This window comes from Colletes latitarsis, chromosome 9 (assembly GCF_051014445.1).
Source record: "Colletes latitarsis isolate SP2378_abdomen chromosome 9, iyColLati1, whole genome shotgun sequence".
NCBI lineage: Eukaryota > Metazoa > Arthropoda > Insecta > Hymenoptera > Colletidae > Colletes > Colletes latitarsis.
In genome coordinates, this window is record NC_135142.1 from 16443382 (window position 1) to 16464086 (window position 20705).

Genomic DNA, 20705 nt, shown 5'->3' on the forward strand with positions numbered 1-20705 from the left:
TGGACAATTTTCATGGGGTTTTTCTCACTTTACGGGGTCAAAAAACAACTTTTTCAATATTGTTAGAATTTCTACGTATTCTTCACTAAAATACGCGTTATTTACCTTTTTAAAAATTAAAATCCTTCGATCCGTTCAGAAATTACGACGTTTTAAAGATACGCATAAAAATTCAGGCAGACATTCTCTGGCCAGGAATTATATTTTCGATGAGGAATTTTTTTCTCGAAATTGCGTAGAATTTCGAGGGTATGTGTATCGACCAAAAATGATTGTAATTGACCCCTCCAATCGAAAATAATTTTTCCGTGAATAATTTGAAATTTTTTAATTTAATTTTTTAATAACTTTTTAACGAAGCCTCAATCAAGAAATTGATATTCTTGATTTTCGTCTTATTTTGGCCTGTAGAATCTCCCATTAAAATTTTTCCCAGGGATGGCCGAACACCCTGTATATGAAGAAGTTTCCGAAACTAGTTGTTAAGGATAAGAAGAATAGTAAACTTGAATATATTCAATGAACTTGAGAAAAACTCCACGTTAATACATAAATTATTAATTGTTACGTGCATTATTATGTATAACATATTTCTTCTAACGTGTACCAGAAATGGTTACTTTCGAAAGTTCTGCTTTAATAATTTATGTATATTCCAAGAGATTGAGTGCAAGAGAGATCAAGGAGGATAAGTCGGTGATAGTATTGCCCCAGGCACATAATCTAGTATCGTAGGGTCGAAATGACAGAGATAAAGGGGCGAAGTAAGAACGGAGAAGAATAAATGGATATAAAGGGGTAGGCGTAACAGTGTACAAAAATAAACCTAAGGCGAAAGTACTTAATTTTCTCTAGCAACAGTGCTCGTTTAATACAACAATTTATCTCAAATTCTGATTTTACAATAGAACGATAAAAGTATTATCTTCGAACCTCCTTAATTAAAGTGTGATAGTTCATTTTATTCTTTAATTATATGCCGTAAGTACGGTCTTAACGAGCAAGTAAAGCTATCGCTTTTACTTTGCGTCTGTGTGAGGGAGACGCTGGGAGGAAGCTTTAACATTTACATTTACTCGCCAACTTTACATTTGTGCGATTGTTCGGAGCGAATGTTAACAAGTTCCCTGTAATGAGACTTAGGTATTCACTAGAAAGGTTCGTAGGTTAAGATAGCTGCGACACACTAGGGAAGCTGTTTACGCAAATGCTACGACCATCAGTTTCACGAAGTTATTATCGTTGCGTCGGAACAAGAGCAAAAGAAAGAATAAACGAAAATGTGAAACAAGATACGTTTTTGTATTTTATTATCACGAACATTATTCGAAGTTATAGAATGTTGAAAATCTTGATACGTTCTAAATATCCTGATAAATTAGATATTATTCAAAGCATAGATAGTTAAACTAGAAGTCACGATTATACTTGGTTATTCTGTATAAGTTTAATTGGAACGACCATTACAACAGTCAATTTTATATTTCTATTTGTAATATTTTAAACGCTTCCTTGATGGGAAGTATGCAAAAGTAGGGACTAAAATTTGTGTTTTGTTTTTAAATCTGCAACTTTTTGGTTTAATTAACTCCAAAATTTTCGGTTAGATTTAAATCTGGAGACTTTTATGATCACTGTAGGTAAGCTATTCATTTTTCAGTGTGTTTGGGATCATGCTGAAAGGTAACGTCCTTATATAAGGAATAAATATAAATAGATCGTGCTGAAAGGTAACGTTCTTATATTTATATTTATTCCTTATATAAGGACGTTACCTTTCAACAGGATCCCAAATACACTGAAAAATAAATGATTTCCCTGGAGTGGTCATAAAAATCTTCAGATTTAAATTTAACCAAAAATTTTTGGAGTCAGTTAAAACAAGAAGCTGCCGATTTTAGAAAAACAAATTTAAATTTATCATCATTATGAGAGAGTATATTTAAAAAATGAAAAGAAATTAATCTCGTGGAAAGCATGCTCAAGGGAATTCAAGTCATTGTTGACGTCAAAATTGGATACATTAAGTATTAGGTCATCCCATAAATTCGTGCCATTCGACATCCTCAAATTGACGAAGATAAAATTTGTAATTTAGTAAAAAAAAACCAAAAGTCAGCACAGGGGATTTCCGAAATTTTAAACATGCCAACATCGACAATTCAAACAGAGAAACAAATAGAATATTGTGTCAAAATTCGAACTATGGGATCCACATTGATTTACGAAATGTGTTGTATTTCTTTCTTAAAATAACAGATTTATTTATAATAACATATAAAAAAAAATACCTTAACTAAAACCTTAACAACTATGCAACTCTCTTGTTCTGCGTGACTCTGCTTTGTCTCCTCGATACACCTGGTATTCCTCGCTCACTCCTTACTCCCAACCTCACTCATCATTACTGCCAACTTTCACAACCAAATCACTACCGATGTCATTCACAGGAGATTATCCCCTAACAAAATGAAATTTTCTTGATCGTGCTTGAGTGACTGTATGATTTTTGTTAGCGTATAATAAAACCGAATCTGTTTTAAACCATTTAATAACTGAATATAAAAAATGAAGCATATACAACAATCACCAATCTTGTTAGTGGGTATACAATTTGAAAATGTCAACGTTTTAAGGAACAGCATTGAACTACATTTTACAAAGGGATTCAGTTGTCAAACGAGAAGGGATCTATTATTTCTCATAAAACTCTCTATTACTTCTCATAAAACTAGATACGAACATATGGGATGACCTAATATTAAAATTAGTTGACGTTAAATTATATTATCGATCACATCCAATATTACACCTATTGTTCAAGTATTGTTCTGAGAACTATTCTTTTCAATATTTTTATATATTTTGTATTAACGTAGCAGTTGAATGTATTAGGATGGCCAAAAAGTTCGTACTTTTCAATACGTTCAATGCTTTTATGGTAGGAAATATCTTCCTTCAATAATAAATTTTACGTTCTAACTTGTAAACTGTTCCCATCTTTCAGATAGCTTCATAATCCCCCGTAAAATATTAAACTAGCGCTATTTAATGACCTCTTAGAGATCGAAGTTTTATCCATTGATGGAAATTTACAGAGAGCGTATTTTAAATAAAATACCAATGTTTAAAAAACTACTTTACGTAAATTTGTACGGGTTTGCGTTTCGTTTGTTCCTTTTTCAAAATATAACCATAATACGTCGATAATGCTCCATTTGAATGTTCATTTGTAAAATTATGTCAAAATTATAAAAAAAATCTAATCCTCGAAATTTTTCGTAACAATATACAATTAAATGTTAATTTAATTTGAATTGAATTTAGTTGCATTTCACAGCGTCTGAAGATAAGTATCGCCAAAATCCGCACGAAATATTTGGCCAATCCAATATATATCAAATATGCTTTTAAAAAATTCATAATTAGACATTACGTTTCGATCGAACGTAAAGTATAATAAAGGTAAGCGCATGACAAGTCTCGAGAGTCGCTGTAACTAGATTTTTCGTTAAAATAAATTCCCAATATCTATATATTATTACATATATTATCTATATAATCCCCTTCGAAATGAAAATTTCCCCTTAACGGCTAAAATTGCAAGCGTTCGTATCTCTTGATCGCTGGCTATATTCTGGATCCGATCTCGTAAAACAATATCCCCTGGCTTCTGCCAAAAGATCTCTCCCGTTCTTTAAAGCTGTTCAGCCGTGAGGCTCGATCATCCACGTCCGAGCACGAAGAAGTGTCCCCGATGCTTACCTGAGGGCGAACTCCGCTCACGAGGGTAGGGAAACACGGTAATAGGAGGGAAACGTTGATAGGAGTAGCGGAAGAGAAGGCACAAAGAACCGATGATACAGAACGAACAAATAAGTGCGAGAGAGAGAGCCGGGACGGTCGGATGATAACGAGAGCGAGAGAGGGGTACACGCGGAACGGTGAAAGGAAGAGGGAAAGCATGATCGACTGTCAGTAAGGTGGACGAAGAGCGAGAAAGAGCGCGAGGGTGACGCGACGGGTCGGCAGGAGGGTTCCATGCGGCGAGGCGAGCGAGAGGAGGGAGCTCGAAGAGAGGTGGAGATTTCGAATGGTTCAGTTGTAGCGGTACCGCGGCTCAGGTCGCACGTGTGTCTCCGTTTTCGCGTGGTTTTCGCGCGTGCATCTTTCCCGTTCGTCTCTGTCTCGCCCACGCTTTGTGACATTCCTCCCCTCCCCCTGGGCCCGAGAACGCGCCGGTCACTCGCACGAGACCGCCGCGCGACGTCCGACCAAACACGCGGTTCCTCTACTAACGCGTCGCGCCTCCCACGAAACTCACGCAGTGCAGTTTGCTCGGTTACGATCGCCATGCAGAGTTTCCGCGACGGTGCAAAGTTCGCTCATTAAAGTTGTATCGCCGTATAGTTCCGAACGGACGATCGCACGATAGATCGGAGCGACCAGGAAGTTGGGAACAGCCGCAGAAATCATCGACCACGAAGCTTCGAAACGGCAGGAAAGTAACCCTGGATCGGACACCGAGAGAGAGAGCGGCGACGTCGCCGTGAACGTGAACCGCGTGCACGAACAGTCGGACGACGATCTCGGTTGAGATGTTGATAAACACCGTGACGCGGTTTTACGTAACGCTCGAGGAAAGTCTGCGAGACGTACCGTGATTTTCCTCGACAGTTTAATCCGAGCGATACCCGATGATCGCGGGACAACGCGGGATCGATCGCCGGATGATAATTCGCGCGCCGCGCGATTCTCTGCGCGGCGGTGCACCGGCGAGCAAACTGAATTTAATGTTATGGTAACGCGAATCGATCGCGGAATATATCCAGCCTTCTCCCAGTGTCCGTGCATGCACGTAAACGGCCGTCGCGAAACCTCCGCGAAGAAGCGAAAGGGGTAATTGAACTATCGTACGAGGTCTCCTTCTCCATCGTTCTCGAGCAAATTATTCCGTGGAAGTCCCTTGGTTTTCCGTTCGCGATAAAGGCTCGAACCCTCTGGCGAACCAGCTCGTTACCACGGAATTTCCCGTGTGTGCTTTTTGGCGGTCGACCGTTAGGGATCCATCGAATCGATCGAACGGGACTTCAAAGACGACCGCGCAAAGAAATAGGTCCGAGGACCGCGTCCATGGCCTGATCGTTTCAGTTGACCCGAAACGATCCTCGCTCGGAGCACGTGTTAATCCATCGGCGGCCGTTTGGTGACGATCAATCAGCGGAAAGAGTCCCCGGAGCGAATAGTGTCGTAGGAAGGAAAAATAGGGAGATCAACGTTGTCCGTTATTAAAGTTGAACAGCAACGACGTTCGTTGGAAATGAGAAAATTTGCTAAGGCTGTGAGACGTTCGAAAGAACCAGTCGACAAAATCGAATCGACTTGTTCGATCGTAATCTTGAATATTCCGGCTGTTTGAACGCATTGTTTGATCGTGTCGTCGGATAAAGGGATCGCAATCAGTAGCGGGTGACATATTCTCGAAGACCCGCGACACGTATTTGCCCAGTAACTTCGAGCCCGTACGTGGCGAGAAAGTTTTCGAAATCGTAGAGCGAGTTGTCGTTCCTGAGAATCGTTAGACAGTAGCTGAGGTCAGTGTTCGCGACGTAAATTTGTGCTAGCGGAAACCTTACCGAGGAAGAGCGTCTACGAAAGCGCGAAGTGACGGAGGGAAGAAGAGAACAGTTTGTTAGCGTCGTCGCTCGAACGGTGTATTTATATTTGCGTGCGACGACTAGAAGATATCCTCGAAAGGTGTTTAAACACGGGATTAGAGTTGCTCGCGGCGATAAGACGTCGCTGGAACGGTTCTTGGGATCCATAGGTCGATTAATCGGGGATCAACGACCCTGAGCAGCGACAGAAACTTCGCGACGATCGATTCGCGAAAGTGGAATGCTCGACGACGTGGCTCGAGCGTACGTTGAAACGACGATGAAAGCTGCTGTCTGAGATAAAAAATTAATAACGGAGTTTATTTGCATTCTTGGGTGTTGTAAGATACCAGGATGACGAAAGTGAAGCAGTGGTTCCTAGAATACTCGAAGAATCTGTTGATACGCGAATCCGATTAGAGGCAACACACGTCGCGAAAGTTTCACCGGTGAGGCAATGGCTAATGGTGTTAATCCAAGACCGTTAGTTGTAAATCAGCGTGGAAGCAATTCCAGAAGATAAACAAGTTCACCGGGTGTACCGATTATCGCTGAAGTTGATCAAAGCTGGGAGTAATTCACCAGACACGGGTATCCACTTAACGGGACTGCTCGTTTAAAGCAAACAACGCTGTCGATATAATTTAGAAAAAGAATAATTCGATCGGTTGCTTTTATCGATAAACTTCAACGAGTCGGAAAATTGCAATCCGAAAGAAATTAAGATTTGACAAAGTAATCCCATTTAAAAGAAAAGGAGCTATCTTTGAGCGTGCAAACGTGGAGTCTCCGCAACTCGCTTCGTAGACGTCTGACAAATTGCTCGACGCATGACCCGGGCGCCAGGAAACAAGAGCAAAGACATCGTCAAACAAGCGCTCCGCGAAAAGGTCGGCCTTTGCGTGAGCGATTTAATCGTCGCGATCGTGTTGCGATCGAAATCCGGCGGATCTTGCGTCGTTCACGATCGACTAATCCTTCGGTTGCGCGTACCTGCGATCGTACGTAATTCGGACAGCGGAACGAAAGTAACGGAATTAAACGGAGATTAGAATTTAACCGCGCGTTTCGAACGCCAAACATCTTGCGACCAAACAAAGCGTCGATGAGCGTTTCGACTCGCGTTCGTCGACGTTGAAGAGGCAAACGGACGGGAAAAGGGGGGTAGAGGGAGACGGTGGGAACTCGCGAGACAGAGAAAATCGCGTGTCGCGGTCAAAGTACTCGGTGGTACGGTGGAAGTGGCGTCTTAGGTGGGTGTGCATCAACGGCGATAATGAGTGTCGAACGCGTGACACCGCGACGCAGCGACGACGTGTTCGTCGCGATAGAGTTTCGGGGATCGTCGCGTGGCTAAGTGGCGAGGACAGGACCGCTGGAATGGCGCGGAAGTAGCTTTCCTTTCTTCCGGCTTCTGTTGGAGAAGCGGCGTTACGAGTAGCGTGGAAGAGGACGATGATGTCTAGACAAAGCAAAGACCCCGTGCAGAAGTGCCACTCGGACCCGGGCGGCGCGAGTGCCGCGGGCACTCCTTGCAGCCCTGGTAAGCGAATTTCTCGCCGACTGGTGCCAGGCATTCCGAGCTCCGCGAACACACGCAAGTGTGTTCTCACCTTGGACGGGTACAGCTACGTGATCGGTGAGTACGAAACCACGATAAGGGCTGAACTCGTATCATCCGGCAGAGGGTAAGGATAGGGTCGGGAGGGTTGCGAGGGAACAGAAAGAGGGATTTTTATTTTTTTCTTTACGACGACCTGGAGCGTGAAAACTACGAGGGTCGTTCGAATATAAGCGAGACTTTCTTTTTACTACATTTATTGACTGCCATTTTCTTGAAAACAATAGTAACAAGCGATGTTGGCTCCCACAAAGTTCGTGAAGTAGATTTATTTAGCAAATAGAAAATGTAACGACACCTATTTACCAACACAATAATTATTAACAATTTGCATATACAGGGTGTTCTGTTCGGCCACCTCTGGGGAAAAGTTTAATGGCAAATACTAGAAACCAAAATAAGACGAAAATCAAGAATACCAATTTGTTGATTGAAGCTTCGTTAAAAAATTATTAACGTTTAAAGTTTCGTCTGTAGAACGGCAATCTGCGAACGCGTGATAGTGGCTCTCACTTACAAAGTTGTAAGGCTGTCGATATGTCAATAAGTAGAGTTTTTCATGCCGAGTGAGAACCACTCGCATGCACGCAGCTGTTCGCTGATTGTCGTTCTATAGGCGGAATTTTAAACGTTAGTAACTTTTTAACGAAGCCTCAATCAACAAATTGGTATTCTTGATTTTCGTCTTATTTTGATCTCTAGAATCTCCCATTAAAATTTTTCCCAGGGATGGCCGAACATCCTGTATAAAGATAACACGTGCTAACAGAAAATGTTTAGTGCGGTTCAGTTCGTAAAAGTTCTTGAAAATCTAATCCTTTAAAACTTGTGTTCTCTTGCATTCTTGCATCCTGCCTTCGTCCTGTTCGGTTGTTGGTTAAATACAAAGTTCAATTATGGGAATTGTGTTAATTAGCAAATCAGAATTTGTCCATCCATCGTGGGCCAGTCCTCTCTAAACTAAGTCCTCTCTAAGGTCCCACCCATTGAGGGTTCGTGATGTCAAGGGTACAAGTAGCTGGGCCTCAAAGTACCCCTCGAAAACTAATTACAGAATGCGCGTCGCGTAATGGCTTTACTGTATGTCAATTTCTATTATTGAACTAGGTGCTAAGAGGTAAAGTTGGACGTGGTCGCCAGATGACCAAATTCCGTGCAGTTAAATAATTTGGAGGGTATGAAACCCTTGTACTATTAATATTTGAAAAATGAAAGACGCGTCCTAAGGCGTTCGATAATAAACGATGTTTGGAATTCCAAACAAGCAAATAACAACAGACGTAATATGAGGGTCGTTCAATAAGTCCTTAGAAAAAGATAGAAAAACAAATTATTTTAGGTAGATTTTTTTTTATTTTTCAAGATAATCTCCTTTTAGCTCTTTACACTTTTCCAAGCGTTTCTTCAACTTTTTTAAGCCATCTAAAAAGTAAGATTTCGGAAGGTCCTCAAAATAGGCATTTGTTTGGGCGGTGACCTCTTCGTTCGACGTGAACCGTTGTCCGTCGAGCCATTTCTTAAAATTTGGAAATAAAAAAAAGTCACTGGGGGCCAAATCTGGTGAATATGGTAGATGTAATAATTCGAACTTCAATTCCACGATTTGGGCAATCGAAACTGCGTAGATGTGCAGCCGTGCATTGTCTTGATGGAAGGGGATCTTTTTCTTTTTCAAATAAGGACGTTTTTTCTTGATTTCTTCACTCTACCAGTGCAATAACGACGCATAATACTCTTCGGTTATTGTTTTTCCCTTTTCCAAGTAATCGGTGTAGATGATTCCGCGTGCATCTCAAAAAACTGTGGCCATCACCTTGCCGGCCGATTTCACCGTCTTCGCCTTCTTCGGAGCCCGTTCGCCTTCAAAAACTCACTGTTTTGACTGTTCCTTTGTCTCTGGAGTATACTGGTGTATCCAGGTTTCGTCCACAGTTATTTATCGACGCAGAAACTCGTCAGGATTGCGACGAAAAAGCGCCAAAACAGCCTCAGTGTCGGTCACACGATTGCGTTTATTCTCCACTGACAGCAAACGCGGCACCTATCTTGCCGAGATTTCTTTCACACCCAATTTTTCACGCAAAATTGAAGACACTGTACCTTGCGATATGCCTGTGGCCTCAACTATTTCACGCACTTTGATTCGTCGATCACTCAAAACCATATCGTGGATTTTGTCAATCATTTCGGGAGTAGTCACTTCCACTGGACGTCTCGAACGACATTCGTCATTTGAGGATGTACGACCACGTTTAAACTTATTTACCCAATTGTAAATAGTTGCAAACACAGGAGCAGATGTGCCATAAACTTTATCCAACTCAGCTTTGATTTCTTTCAGTGTTACATCTTTTAAATACAAGTGTTTAATCACCGCTCGAAACTTCCGTTTTCCATTTTTCTAAATAAGCAAAAGTTTCTTGCTTCAATGGACAATAAAAATGAAATCGCGTGGTGGATATAACTGAGAACTTGACAGCTGTCTGAGTCATGATGCTTACTAAAAACAAAAGTTTTCGATGCTACGAGTACCAGCTCTTGGATTTTCTAAGGACTTATTGAACGGCCTTCGTAGTTTTGTAAACTGCAAGAAGGCCTACGATAACATTTACACTCCCGGACAAAGTGATAGCACACGAGTGCTGTCTTTAATTTCTAGTGTTAGGATTATGCTAGCGCGGAAACTCTGAGTTATACAAGGTGTTCGGTCACCCTTGGGAAAAATTTTAACAGGAGATTCTAGAGGCCAAAATAAGACGAAAATCAAGAATACCAATTTGTTGACGGAGGCTTCGTTAAAAAGTTACTAACAATTAAATTCCAAAATTTCAAATCGTTCTGGAAAAATTATTTTTGGTTGCGGGGGTCAATTACAATCATTTTTGGTAAATAGACATACCCCCGAAATCTTACCTACTTTCTAGAAAAAAATTCAAGAAGGTGTGAAATTTTTCGACGGGGAAAAAAAATTTTAAATCGTTTTGGAAAAATTCTTTTCGGTTGCGGGGATTAGTTACAATCATTTTTGGTGAACAGACATACCTCTAAAATTCTATGCACTTTCGAGAAAAAATTCCTTACCGAAAATCTTATTAGATGCCTTTCGACGAAAAAAAAAATTTCAAATCATTCACGGAAAAATTATTTTCGGTTGCGGGAGTCAATTACAATCATTTTTGGTGAATAGACATACCCCTGAAATCCTACCCACTTTCTAGAAAAAAGTTCTGTACGGGCGGAACTTTAAATGTTTTTAAACTTGTTTTCCCAGGAGTGATCGAACACCCTGTATGAATAACGTACCTTCTACGAATATGTAAACATAACATAGACTGACTTTACTTCAATATGTTCTCTTAGTTGAAAGAGAAACACATAATCCGACGCAGACAAAATGATAGCGCACTGGAACAGTGTTTACAATTTCTTCAGTGCTTCGAGAAACTGGCATTGAATTAATACGTTCAATTGGTGTCTAGAGTTTTATCACATTGCTATTTTTATAATGGGTCGTGGCAAAACGCTAGGTGAAAATGATATTAGCAAAATTTTAGCTCTGAGGAAACAAAGTAAAATAAGTTAGTCATAGTAGAAAAGTTATATATAATTTGTTAAAAGATACAAGTGCACACGGAAAGAAGAAAAGTATAGGAACACATCAGCCATCGCTGTACTTACGTTCTCGTTTAGAATAATCAAATGGTCATCTACAGACTTATAGGAAATACAAAGAGTTATACGAACGTAATTAACAAAAGCAAATTACCACCATCCTAAATCATCCAAAGAACGAGAACAATATCATGTAAAGACGAAAGCAGGGGAATAGTAGACATCACATCACCTACATAATAAACAAATAGAAAACCTACGAAAATCCTTTCACGTTAAGCAAACACAGTCAATATTAATCAAAGCAATAATCCAAGCAGATGAAAATTGATGTACCACTTAACTTCAGCAATAATAATACTACAGTTTAAATAGTTACTGAACAACAAAAATAGTTCAATGGAAGTAAGAACCACTAGACGGGTAATATTCTTATCACACGGAAGTAGAATTGATTCTCTTCCTAAAATTAAAAGGCTTTAGAATCGCCATACATGACCATATAATGTCAACTCTTAAGCATTTAGAACACATAGCAAAAGTCTAAACACAAAAACAGATTAATGTAGAAAATGCAACACACAATAAGAGTTTATTAAATACATAATCACAGCGTAATCTCCAATACCAACACAAAACAAATACAAAGTAAATTCCTCTTCAAATATACAGTGATAGAAAACAACGAATATTTATTAACATGAGGCAGAAAAATTATAACAAACCGTAATATCACACACAATGGGCTAGACATTATGGAAAAAACGGTAAGAAGAATTTTCAACAAACATATAAAACAAAAGTAGACAAATAACAAACCTCTAGCAGCAAAAATAAAAGAACTTATTAAAAACACTAAAACAATAAAAATACATTCGATCACAATATCACATAAAAGAACTACAGTTACAACCAGCAGTTATAGACACCATACAATGTAGTACAACACTGCAAACATGCAAAATAACTAGAGAAGTAATGCAAACTTTCTAGTACCTCCATTTGTCATGCTTGGGTAAATCTTGCATGCACAATAAACACTAGGATAAAATACTGTGAAATCGTAAATAATAATTCTTTCTCTGACGGATTGATTCCCCTTTATAAACATTCTGAAAAGAAGAAAATTTAAAAATGATTAATATAGAATCTACAGAAATTGATATAGAAAATGACATATGGGGAAAAGAAATCAAGGTGTTTGTAAAACCTATTTGCATGAATTATTGTGCGATTTATACAATTATACATGCTTGCAGGCAGTATTGTGAACCTCTTAACGGATTGTGTTTTCTAGAAATCATAATTAATGTTTGGATTAAGCTTTTCGTTAAAAATAACAAAAACTCTTTCTACTTAAATGTAAAGACTTCAAATTAATCTGGAAACATAACACAATAAAAAATCAGTGCCATATTGGACAATACATACTTGAAAATTCTGAAGCTTAAAATCCACGATATTCATGGATATAGCTATTAATTAACGAAAAAGGAAACTGTAATCTGACTGGAGTAATGCACGTTTCATTCATCGATAAATTAAAAAAAAAATGCATAAAAAATAACGTGACTTATATAACACAGGGAAATCAGATCATTGCAAAGTATTCTTTACCATACCATCGATAATATTTTTTCTACCACAAAGGTTGCAATAACTAATCAAGTAACACATAATTTCACATTAAAAAATAGAGAACTCGTACACAATGTTACAACGAATGATGAATATAGAATATTTTTTTTCGTAATAAGATTGTTATGATTTTCAACTATGTACACTCATAACAGTATAAACAAATGCTTTCTACCAATTCATATTAGGTATACGTATGCTTAATATTGCATACAATTTCTTTCTATTTATCCCAACAGACGTATTTTTATCTGAGGCCATTCAAGTGAACAACACTGCATAGTACAATTTATAGATTCTAAAAATGCGATAAAGAGAGAATGTCTCGAGATTGGATCCACGATTCTAAGAGCTCCTTAATTTTACCGATAATACTGGAAGGCTCAATACTTTAACCTGGCTTCAACAGTATACTTGATATTTTTAACACGTTCAGTGTGGGAGTTTCGGAGCAGGCAAAATTGTCGTAGAAGTTTTGTCCAATCGCGTGCTAACGTGTCGAATGGTGGCATCGATTGATGCGGCGATTACATCTGTCGATGCTTTCAGTGCGACACCGACACTTGTAGAAATACTTTTAACACGATCAATGTGGGAGGATTATTACGATTCCAATTCGCGCGATGAATGTTTTCCCTATTCTTTCTTTCCTCATTTTTAATTTAAAAATGCCTGGTAAAAACTTGTAACGTTTGAACCAGTAATTACTGAAAAATATTCTTAAAAAGCAGATATTGTTAATTAAATAAAACACAAATTTAGACGATAGAGTCGCTATATTTATATTACACGATAGATAAATAATATTTCATGAAAATTCCAATTAAATGGATTTTTTGATTTGATGAAATTCCAATTGAATGAATTTGATATTATTTATCAAATAAAATATAAATTTAGACGATAGAGTCGCTATATTTAGATTACACGATAGATAAATAATATTTCATGAAAATTTCAATTAAATGAATTTTTTGAATGATTATAATAGGGAATACACTATCTTCACTCGTGTAAATTGAATTCTAATTTGTAGAAGTATATAATGGTTGTTCCCGATTAGGATATGCTTTTCTGTACACTCTAGGAGTATTACAATTATTCTAATTAGATCTAATGAACAATATGAATGTATCCACTAGGTGTTCGTAAATGATAACAAAATTGATAAACTTGATCTTACTCTGATTGATATTAGCAGTAATCTCAAATACCACAAATAGGGAATAATTTGGTAAATTTTTAATTGTAATAACTTTTGAACTTTTTTATACAGATTAAAAAAGGTGTAATTACAAATCATGCATTATTAGATTCTGTTTAATTTTGCCTGAAACCAATTGAATCTATTTCTAACAGTGACATATAACAATGAAAAAATGTTTATATAATCGGTTACTTACCTTCGTAGGAAGTACTCCAAATTTAGTATTCCAGGCTACAGTTTTTGTGTCATAGAGTTTTTAGCACGATCACGATTTCAATCTTTATTAGACGTTCGTTGGATTCATCTGTAGCCTTGCTGTACACATCAACATAATATCTCAACGTAGTAATGAATGATCTCAGAAATAAAAATCCACTTAAACACTGTCTGACTGTCTAATTCAATGGAACTTTTTTCAATATTTTATACAATTGATTATTATCATGTTGTTTTATTAATATTTTACTAAAGGAAACGAGGAGCTATCGAATATTGTGTACAAACAGTAGAATCAATTATACTTTACGCGAAGCACAAAAATAACTATGACTTGGGAACATGGATAAATAAAACACACGTTTGCATGAACTTTTTCATCGATTTTACGTCCCCTGTCCACTGAAATAGGTACCACGTGTTGTGAAACACAGCGATTCTAGAAACTGGGATAAGTTGTAACTTTTTTCTGCACAAAGGCACAAAAAGTTCGTAGAAGAAAAAGTTGAATCTACCATGTGTAGCCATCTTTTTATGTCATACTTCTTGTTTGGTGCAACGATAGAAGTGCAATATGCAATTTCATCTTTTCTGTCATCAATTGAAACAAAAGGTTGCGAATACACTGTGTTTCACAAGAAAACATCGAGCATGTTAAAACCAAAATTGTTGGACTTTGTGTACCGAAACATTTGTCTCGATTTTCCATTATGTATTCTACCATAATCCGGTCGTTATGAGTTGGTGCATTATTCCGTTGAGTGTGTTCGATAGAGAAAGCAATGCGAATTTCGAGAAATAATATTGTACGAATAATTCTATAAAGAAGAACTCTTTGTGTATTCCTCATTGCGCATCAATAGTTTAATTTAACAAAATCTATTTGCAATAGTCTCACATCTCTTTTAGAGTTCATAATGTTAAATATTTTAGTCATCCGTAAATAATAGGTCACAGTTGTTCGGTAGTGAAATAGAGTCACCATTAATAAATGGTATGAATGTTGATAGTACTAGGTATGAATGTTGATAGTACTAGGACGTACTCCAGATATTGCAACTAGATAGCGCACAGTCATTTCAATATGTCGCCATAAATTCCCATATTCGACAGTTTGATGATTGACATAGAGTGATTGACAGCATCAAAAGCTTTCTTGGAACCAGTAAAAACTATATTTACCAGGTTAGTAAACTGTAATGCATCTACTGAACGAAACTATGCTATTCCTTACACAGGGTGATCCACGCAATTGTATCAGGTCGTAACTACGTTACTAATGCATTTTTAATTGAGCATACCTTTTAAAAAAAATCCAAGAGCCTACAGATGTAGTGTTTTTCGAGTCATTTATCTGTTTCCTTTGATATTTTTTAGTGAATGCAATTAATAACGGAGTTATGACCCGAAACAATTACGTGGACCACCCTGCATATTTCGTTCTTGGTTATTGCAGTGGAATTTTCAATCACTTCAAATTTCTAGATATAAATTGGCAGCGGTGGAATTTTTCCCGCATTTTTTAACAATTGAAAGTTCATCGTGTCAGCTATTTGAACATTTTTGAGCTTCATATAGAAAAAAGTCGTTTGTAAAAAATAATGCTTACATCGATTGTATAAAAGTTTCATTCAAATGATCAAAAAACTAATTAGTGCATTGTACCAAGTAATTTTCATTTCAAACACTTTTTTATGCAACAAATAGTAAATTCAGATGATATAGTTAAATGACTCACCCTGTATACTTGATTTTCGAGATACAAACAACTCAAATATTAGGTTCTATAATTTTCAACGAACCTAAGCGAGTCCGGATTTTTCGAGATTTTGTTTAACAAATCTTTAAGTACTGGTGCTTTTCAGGATCATGGAAAACATATTTGAAATATTTGGTCTTTTCCCCATGTAAAAGTGAAGATAAATCTCTCTCCTCGTTTAACAAGCCCATTAATATTCAAAACGCAATACCTGAAGTATTCAAAGAGATAATTTCTAACAAGTTATCGTCTTTATGTAGAAACTTAAGAATCAGTAAGCAATTTAAGTTCATATCAGGGCAGTTTGTTATAACGAACTTGGTACTTTAACACTACTTTATATGTAACAACACCGGGAAAGTTTGTCATGTAGATGCTTAAAGTAGAAATTCTTATAAAGCTTCTGACTGTGTAAATCGTACCACTCCTTTATCGAAACTTGGAGCACTTGGTATGCAGGGTGCTTCTTCTGGTTATCTAGTTTTAGAATTAACAGAACTCAGATTGCAAGATTTAATCATTGCTGTTCCAAAGATATTACTACGCGTTCAAGTGTTCCACAAGGATACCACTTGGATCCGTAGATTATTAATTTAGCTATTAATAATATTTTTAATGCTATTGCAAACAATGACTGCCCTTGTTAATTGAACCTTGATAAGCTTAGCTCCTGGTGTGCAAGAAACAGGCTTTATTTTCGTACATACCTCACAGTACCATACTTTTCGTTCCAGTCATAAAACTTCCTTACGCTCGTAATAATACATTATTACTTACGGTTGGCTTCATGCGTGGTTTAAACATTATATTTTTTAATACATATACCTTTCTGCAATCATTATTAAAAAACAACTCAGTGTAGCTAAGTATGTATTTCTCGAAACCCTTCACTTTCTTAACATTGTAAAATTCATTCATGCGTTTATAATTAGAATACGGTTCTAATATATGGCTCTCGCATTGCAAGACGTATAAGGCATAGTTTCCTAATTATACATTATTTTATAAACTGTGAAACCTTTAATGGCGTTTTCCACTCTGGACTTTTGCATTCGTATCATTTGATATTCTCGTTATTAAATGTAACATGTTCGTAAAATATTTTTTAAAATCATGTTCCGCATGAAAGTAAATATCATGTTATAGTATAATCATTGTACTTCGTTGAGTATATTATGAGCAAGGAATTGTTTTATAAAAATTCATTCTTTTATAAATTTAGTAACGATTGTCTAGAGAAACCGCATTTATGTTTAACATATTTTAATACTAAATATCGTAATATGTCTTTATAACTCTAAATATTTTAGCTGAAGGATAAAAGCAGTATATCAGTGACAGTAATATTAACAATATTATTAATAAAAGATTTGATTTCAATGTAATCAAATCCTCTTCTTTTTCTTTATTTAGCCCTTCGAATATTGGACTTTACAGCCTGTGTCGGAGTACAACGATATTTCACTAACACAGATATAATTTCTTTTGCTTAAAACTTGAGCACATTAAAGATCGTTATTTTTCGAGTACAATGTTGAAATGTTAATTACTCTGGATTCATTTTTCAATGATCGATGTGTAGTCCTCTTTTGTATAATCCGTTGACAAAAGACGTTTATAAATTGCTTCTTAAAAGAACTTTATACATAAATAAGCATATTAAGCATGTAAATAATTTTATTAAATCGATTGTACATGAATTATGCGATTATCAGGAAACCGTGAAGTCACGTGCGGTCTTCCAATGCCAAACGGTTCCCCACCTCTGGCTTATTGCCACAATTATGATCACATACAGTCGCAATTCGGGTTATTGACTCACGAGTAACGTCGTATGACAGTTGATCTGCTCTTCGTATATAAACTAATCGAGCAACAGATTATCTGCTCTGATATTCCGTACTAAATGTATTTTCGTATTCCCGGCATAACCATAAAGAACTAGACTCGTTATTTTTATACAACATAATTGAACGCGTTACGGTAAATTTAATTTTTTGTATCGTGTCTTTATAAATACGAATTTATTTTATTTAAACATCCGTTTGCTTCTATGTTTGTTGTTCTTACCAGCAATTATTAATGAGAATTGATATTAAAAAAAGGAATTGCCTTGTCAATATGTGGACAAATATTTACAAATTATACATATATCACGAATACTTTCAGGTAATAACAAGAACCAATAAAAGTTTTCTTTAAAAAAAAATGAATCTTCTTTTAAAAAAAATGACGAAGGCAATTAATTCTAAAAAAAAATTTCATAATATAACAATAAGTAATGTATGCATATTGTATAACAATGGACATAAAATATTTTTATTCGTATAACCAGGTTAAATGACTATAAAATGTTTTATATTTGTGACATTGCTTTGTGCATTACTATACAGGGTGTTCAGTTACCCCTGGGAAAAATTTCAATGAGGAATTCTAGAGACCAAAATAAGACGAAAATCAAGAATACCAATTTGTTGATGGAGGCTTCGTTAAAAAGTTATTAACAATTAAATTCAAAAATTTCAAATCGTTCTGGAAAAATTATTGTCGGTTGCGGAGCTCAATTACAATTATTTTTTGTGAATAGACATATCCCCGAAATCCTACCCACTTTCTAGAAAAAAATTCGAGAAGGTGTGAAATTTTTCGACGGAAAAAAAAAATTTCAAATCGTTCTAGAAAAATTATTTTCGGTTGCGGGGCTCAATTACAATCATTTTTATTGAATAGACATATCCCCGAAATCCTGCGCATTTTCGAGAAAAAAATTCAGAACTGGCGGAACTTTAAACGTTAATAACTTTTTAATGAAGCCTTCATCAACAAATTGATATTCTTGATTTTCGTCTCGTTTTGGCCTCTAGAATCTCCCATCAAAATTTTTCCCAAGGATGACCGAACACCTTGTATATAACAATTTGGAAGAGATGAATAATTAAAATTACAATACAGAAGTTTACAAGAAAAGAAAAATAATATCAATTACTTCTATTATATAAAAATTCTTTACAATGCATAATAACAATGCATACTCTGAATAAAGGAACAGAATATAAAGTTAAAAACGTTTGAAATTAAACTGTCTGAAATTAACACTTAAGCTAATTTGATTAACCATGCATTATCCTCATTACAGTTTAAAAATGCTTCTATTTCCAATCTGTACTGATCCAAACTGTGCAAGGAATCTCGACACGGGATAAAAATAGGAGTACGGAATTTATTAATTTATTAATTTTTGTGTTGCTGCCGTTTAAAAGCTGCCATTCACTTTGAAAATGTATATATAGAAGTTAATGGGCTCTATATACAAAAGTAATTTTTTTGTCAGTTTACTCAAATATTTGTTAAATTAATTTTAATAAGGTCTATTTGAATTTAAACTATTTTAAGTTTACTGTTGTTAACCAAAATTTTGTCTCTTTTATGGATAAGGCGCTTACAACGAACAGTTTCGTGTTTAACGCTTCGATCAAAATGAGCACGATCATTTGGGATTTCTGTCTCGAAAGTTTCTTCTAACACCACTTGCCTAATTCCTTCTGGGAGGAAGCTCGAGCATGGTAGACGTGACAGTTTCTCGAGGTCGACGAAACGACTTCCTTTATTGCTATATTTCGTGCATCGTAAAAATGGTTGATCGTTACTTGAGGCGATTAAAAGTTCCCCGTCGAAGTTTAACGATGATCTGTCATTTATAGCATAATTTTATGCTTTTACATATTCTTAGTATTCATTTAAAGTTTCTATTGACATATTCACGCAAACGTGGAATATCAATTTACAAGACAAACATTTATAAAATTAGTACCATTTAATATGTTTTTAAAATAAATTGATATTTTGAAACACTGTTTTTGCAATTAAATTTGCTAGACGAAATATGCAATTTTTAATGAAACAATTTTTTTTAGATTGAATTTTTCATCTTCAATATCGAGAGCTGTTTTCATCTCTCAGACTTTAAGCCTAGAACTTGAGACTAGATGTGAACCATTTCAGATTTCATAGATCAATATTTTTCCAATTACATTTGTTGCTTATACATATTATTTAATTATTCATATATTCTTTCTGTAATTTTATTCCGTTTCATTAACATATTGGAATGTTTTCCGGAATATCATTTGCTTCAAAACTAGTTTCTCGACGTCAAAACGTCAAGGTTTTGTGAGATTCCAGTCTCAAGCTTCTCTGTCAATCAAGTAATGAAACGCAGGTTTGATCAAAGTACAATTAAATTTTCAATTTCAGGTCTTTTGGAACGCACGTAATTTTTAAACTTATCGTTAGTCAACTATTCCTGCACTATTTCTAAAGTCATCTTCAGAGTCATAATAAAATTTATATCCTTATCCGTTGCTTCTGTACGTTCGTGTCTATCAAGAGCTCTCTAATATGCACATGATGGTCATCATGGTTCCAAGAGTATTGATAACCTTTTACGCCGATTATAGTGCCCACATTCGTCGTAATATGTAGTAACGAGGTACTGTTAGCATTGAAAGTACTTGCAGTAATATCTACAATAATTTCAGCCATTGTCGCACCACTTGAAAACGTTTTCGGTACCATTTTCCACACAAGCGAGTTACAATTTTCATTCTAATTTTAATTGTAGGCGTTAATCCATCGATCAAGTAATTTTTTTCCTTGAAATACCTTTAAAATCAAGCTAGATAAAGTTCCTTCACACGTGCATTACTAATTTATTCTAATTTTTTAGTGACATTTAAATCGATGCATTGAAATAACAATCATTCTGTAGTTTTTTAAAGAAAGTTTTATAAAAAAAGCTTTGTCAAAATTATATTTTTCATTTTTCTCTAGAAACTGACTACTTTGACATATAGTGAGCAAGAGTATAGTAGTTTAGCAAGACCATAGTACGAATACAGCTAGTCGATTCAATCATATGTAACTTCAAACTGCCAGCTATGGACGAAAAGTTAAAGAGAAAAGTTCATTCCCCCCTAACTTACCTAGGTATACTGT

At 36.1% G+C, this 20705-nt stretch overlaps 1 protein-coding gene across 8 annotated transcripts in view; it reads left to right on the forward strand.

Annotated features, from left to right (window-relative positions):
• Nucleotides 1-20705, forward strand: part of LOC143345521 (dual specificity calcium/calmodulin-dependent 3',5'-cyclic nucleotide phosphodiesterase 1) — a 441802-nt gene that overhangs the window by 210114 nt on the left and 210983 nt on the right. For 3 of the 8 annotated variants that reach the window (XM_076772734.1, XM_076772738.1, XM_076772742.1), the window contains exon 1: nt 6833-7296. The exons of 4 other annotated variants lie outside the window; for them this stretch is intronic. In XM_076772734.1, coding sequence (XP_076628849.1) covers nt 7113-7296 — 184 coding nt within the window. In that variant the 5' untranslated portion in view covers nt 6833-7112. Of the gene's footprint in view, nt 1-6832; nt 7297-20705 lie in introns of those variants that run through there. One more of the 8 variants, XM_076772735.1, reaches the window with a different exon arrangement.